At 43.1% G+C, this 5,366-nt stretch overlaps 1 protein-coding gene across 1 annotated transcript; it reads right to left on the minus strand.

The window, feature by feature from the left end:
• Positions 1 to 2,219: 2,219 nt before the first annotated feature.
• Positions 2,220 to 3,931, minus strand: LOC101861814 (carboxypeptidase inhibitor SmCI-like). Its single transcript, XM_035970010.1, has 2 exons — positions 3,847 to 3,931; positions 2,220 to 3,454 (listed from the first exon to the last, which is right to left on the minus strand). Exons 1-2 carry the CDS (start codon positions 3,929 to 3,931, stop codon positions 2,721 to 2,723), a joined length of 819 nt encoding a protein of 272 aa, XP_035825903.1. The 3' UTR covers positions 2,220 to 2,720.
• Positions 3,932 to 5,366: the final 1,435 nt, after the last annotated feature.

The raw sequence follows: 5,366 nt of genomic DNA on the forward strand, positions 1-5,366 counted from the left end.
GTGCGGTCTTTATCTATAGGGAGGCGACAGGGAGGGGGGGTTGTGTACCTTCTTCTGTCTATCTGTTCTTCTTCTCCTGTTTCGCCTTCGTCTCACTCTCTTTCCATTCTCTTTCTCCCCCCCTCTCTCTCTCTCTCTCTCTCTCTCTCTCTCTCTCTCTCTCTCTCTCTCTCTCTCTCTCTCTCGCTCTCGCACCCTCTCTCCCTCTCTCATTCTCTCTGTCTACCTCATCATTGTTCACCCAAAGCAGTCTTATTGTGTCCCTTATGCACATAATTTGTTTTGTCCAAAACCAACAATTGAGGATTATTACATTTCCAGCAAACGTACAGAGTTTTTCTTTCTTGAACAGAGAATGGCCTTGACGAAGTAAAGAATTCATCAATCAATCAATCAGTTAATCAATGAATTAATTTCCCTTTTGTTGGTTTATGATGGCTTTGAGAAAGGTGTAGAAAAGTGGCTCAGATCGATATATTTGCCCCCACCCATGCCATATGAGGTAATCAGAGATATTCAGAAGAATTCCTTTTGGACCAGTAAAGGATAGATCAATTTTGAGACAGTAAAAGATGGGTCACTTTTGGACCAGTGACAGATGGGTCATGGGTTACTTTTGGACCAGTGACAGATGGGTCATGGGTTACTTTTGGACCAGTAGTGTTCACCAATTTCTTCATTTTATTTTAGAAGAATCAACTTTTCGCTTTGCCTATTCCATTTGCTAAATGCACAGTGCGGTCTACTTTGTGTTTTATTCTTTCCCCACGCTCACCACGGGAAAGTGGAAGTAGGACTTCTAGCTGGCTAACTGTATCTTTTTGAAGCTGAGTAAAAATTTCTTTTGTTTTTCCCGTTTATTTGACACATACTTTTGAATCATCCTTGAAAGTACGTTCACTTTTTATACTTTCTTTACTTATCCTTCTTCTTTTTTGGTACCCTCTATATCTTCGAGGGGAGAAAGAGCTTTCGGTCTCTTGCAAGCTGGATGGCCTGGCTGGGTGGAATGTTGTGGGTCTTAGGGGTAGCTTTCACACCCTCGATCCAGGTCTTTTATTATTTTCCTTTTGCCCAAAAGTGTGTACACATTGTATGTAATTTAGCCCCTCCCCCTTTCCACGTACACTACGCTCACCACCTACACCAACAACTCCCACATACCATCACCCTCCAGCCCCCCCGTCCCGCCTCCTGCCCACGGGACAAGTCATTAGCCAACTCTAAAATACAGCTCAGGCAGAAAAGACCTGAACTTTTCCAACATTTTCACTGGTGTCTGTCATGTTGTACAACGGTTAGGCTCTTCGCTGCTGCACGCAGGAGGATCAGGTTCGATTCCCGATTGGGGAGAACATTTATTGAGTGTCTTATTCTTTCTGCTGGTATGTTGTACGTGTCTCGATCTCACCATGGGTTGGTCCTAACAGGAAGTGTTCGAAGCCCGCCTCATAAATGTTCTAAATTGTGCCGATGGGGCGTAAAAACACCTACATGAGAAAAGATCAAATTCATTGACCAGGTGTCACATATTGCCATTTGTTCAGAGGGAGTAAAGTGAATCACATAATGTGTTCCTTATTTCCCATGACACGTGTTTCGTCCTTTTCACTCATCCTTCTTTTCTTTGTTTGTTATTCTATAGTAACACTGTTAATCTTCCACGACTACATAGCCCATATGTGTTTCAAGTGCCGTGAAACGTGAACGAGGTACTTAAAGATGATGATAACCGTTTAGTGAATGGGGAAAAGTAAGACGGACGTATAAAAAAACAACAGAGGAGGAGTAAAAAGGCAGGCAACAATGAGCACAGTACATACCACAGGCAACAATGAGCACAGTACATACCACAGGCAACAATGAGCACAGTACATACCACAGGCAACAATGAGCACAGTACATACCACGGGCAACAATGAGCACAGTACATACCACGGGCAACAATGAGCACAGTACATACCACAGGCAACAATGAGCACAGTACATACCACAGGCAACAATGAGCACAGTACATACCACAGGCAACAATGAGCACAGTACATACCACAGGCAACAATGAGCACAGTACATACCACAGGCAACAATGAGCACAGTACATACCACAGGCAACAATGAGCACAGTACATACCACAGGCAACAATGAGCACAGTACATACCACAGGCAACAATGAGCACAGGACATACCACAGGCAAATATGAGGGGAAACAACACTCTGTAGAACAAAAAATACTATGTTTATTTGAGATTAAAACAGAACGATATAGGAGCAATTTTTTCAACACTAGAATGTTTCCCAGGAAGAAAAAGATAACTGTAGCAAACTGCATATTATAACTAAACTTATTTTTTGCTCATTCTGCTCTAGTGATCTTATTATTTAATACATAATTTGCCAACTCTCTGAGATCTTAATAAAATCGACGTATGGGACACTTCATTGTTAATCTTTTCCTTCCTATGGCTTCCTGATGATTATATGTGACTTTCTTGTTGAATTCTTTCAGCCAGGTTGGTGAGTGGAGATTTTGTGGCAATCTTTCTTCCCTTTCTCGAGGTATCGATGGACCTATGTATTTCTTCCACCAGAGGTTCAGTAACGCTAGCGTAAAATCAAAAGACAAACTACAGACAAAAGAGAATATTATGTGCACGCATCTCTATTAGAGTGTACGCTTCTACATCTCTTACCCAACAAAGGCAACCCCATCGCGCGCGTCTAGTCTCGCGGTTGTGGTGGCATGCATACCTTTCTACACTTCTCCAAACTGTTGTAATTGTTCCCGTTACCATGGCAACCTCCGTAGATGAATGACTCGCATTCACCCGTCTCAGTATTGAAATAAAACCTTTTAATTGTTTGTTTGCAAACAGGTTTTGATTTGGGAAGGAAGCAGTCTGGGTGTGGCGTGGTCTGGCCTACACTTTTCCTGATGGGTTCGGTGCAGCTATTGTCACAATCCTCCAATGTCCCGAAGTTGTTCAGGTTACCCACGCAGCCGGAGTATCTAAATTTCTGGCACTGTTCGGCCGTTCTGTTGTAGAAGTAACGGACGTCAGGCTGTCCGCAGAGTGTGCTTCCTCTGTCCATCCCCAGATAGCAGCGTGCAGTCGGACACGACCTTTCACAGAATTGTTCTTTTTTGAAACGGTTAGCCCTAGTGTTGCAACTTCTATAACGGTATCGTCTGCATTTACCATCAGTGACATCGTAGTAATACTGCCTGGTACACTGTCCGTCGGCCCTTTCACGTTCTGCTCCTAGAGTGCACACGCACGCTGCTCGACACTCGGAGAAGCTGCGGAAGTTGTTTCTATTCCCGTCACAACCTGAGTAAGTAAATGGCTCACAAGACTCTGTCTCCCTGTTGTAGAAGTAATGGGTGTAAGAGCCGTCGCACTCTCCGCGGACGCTTGGTAGGCTGCAGTCTGAGGGGAGAGAAGAGAAGATTGTTTACAGTCTGAGGGGAGGGAAAACAAAATTGTTTACAGTCTGAGAGAAGATTGTTTACAGTGTGAGAGGAGAGAAGAACGTTATTACAACACTCTTCGTGTCACGTTATAATAACAAGCTACGTGTCACGTTATAATAACAAGCTACGTGTCAAGTTATAATAACAAACTACGTGTCACGTCATAATAACAAGCTACGTGTCAAGTTATAATAACAAGCTACGTGTCACGTCATAATAACGAGGTACGTGTCAAGTTATAATAACAAGCTAAGTGTCACGTTATACTAACACGCTACGTGTAACATTTTTTACAACAAACTATGTGTAAATACGTTCAACTTAGGGTAATAATAAGGTTACAATGCAGCACATATAAAAATGTGTACTTACATTTGGGCTGCTGGTTCAACACCTCATGAAACCTAAAAGCCAGGGCAGCTGGCAGAAAACACAGCAAGACGACCAGGTCTCTCATGATGGCGCTCTGTTCTGTTCAGTTGTCACGTGATCACTAGCAGGTAGGTCTGGGATGGAGCTGTCACTCACTAAGGACGTAACCAACAAAAGTACAGATTAGAACGTTGGAGGACAACATGCTGCCCTACAATTTTAAAGCTCTATCTGCTCTGTACCTACTTTTGAGTAATTTGATGTAAAAAATGATGAGTTTCACAATATGTCAAACTTTTTCGAATGCAATTTTTTAATACAGTCAAACCTGTGTAAGACGGCCACCCATTGTCAAGGAGACAGGTGGCCGTCTTAGGCAGGACTGATCAAGAAGAAGAAAACAAATTATTCCTATCAGAGGTCCCAATCGAAAGTAGCCGCATTGTTGTTTTTGTTGTTGGTGGTGGTGGTGGTTTATATTTTGTTTGTAATTTTTATTTTGCTGCTGATTTCGCAAAAGGGTGACAAAAAAACGAAATGTATCAGACAAGGAAGACCGAGTGTGAAGTAAAAACAAACTCCTGGGTCGCCACCACTCGGAGAACGAGCGACGTTTCTGTCACAAGTTCATGTTGACGTCCTTTGTTACTTTGTTACAGACTGGGTAAACAGTGACCACTCATCTCGCTTACGATTTGTGTTTAAGTTCTGGGCGGGGCTTATGGGTTATGAGGGATCACATTCTTACCTCACCAGCAGCTGAAAATTGGTAGCTATTGGTCAACAGTAGGAGGGGCCTACGCAACATGATCGGTTGGAGGGACTACCTAACAACAGCGACAGGGGATTGAACTATGACAGCTTGCGCACAACGCCAGGGGCCAAAGCACAATTTATGACTAAACGAAATGGAGTCACTAAGGTGGCCGTCTTAGACGGGTGTTATTGCTTAGTGTGATAGGGGTTGTGTGTTGAAATAAGGTGGCCGCGGCCGCGTTGGACAGGTGCCCGTTTTACACAGTTAAATTATATAGAAAAAACGCAAGGGGGGAAATGGAAAGTGGCCGTTTGTACAGGTGGTCGTCTTATAGAGGTGGCCGTCAGGGCAGGTTCGACTGTATATCGACAGCTTCACTGTACGCTTCCCGGAAAGCCAAGAAGGCTTCTAAATGATCTATTGTTTGCCTGGGTAATAACAGTTGTACACGGTTCAACCTCGGAGAAAGTAGACACTTTCAACACCAAAATGTGTGAACTACTAAACAAACATACACCAGTCGAATCCAGAACAGTGACTGATCGACCTTCTGCCCCGTGGATGACTTTGGAAATTAAACAATCTAAAATGGAACGTAGACCAACTGAGAGACGCTGGAGATCAACCAAGCTGAAAATTCATGAGGACATTTATAGACACTGTAACAACTTAGTGAAATCGTTAATAACGTCTGCCAAATTCCTGTATTATGACGGAAAAATTAACGAATGTACTTCCTCTAAAGTTTTATTTTGTATAACAA

Source organism: Aplysia californica, unplaced genomic scaffold (assembly GCF_000002075.1).
Source record: "Aplysia californica isolate F4 #8 unplaced genomic scaffold, AplCal3.0 scaffold00208, whole genome shotgun sequence".
Taxonomy (NCBI): domain Eukaryota; kingdom Metazoa; phylum Mollusca; class Gastropoda; order Aplysiida; family Aplysiidae; genus Aplysia; species Aplysia californica.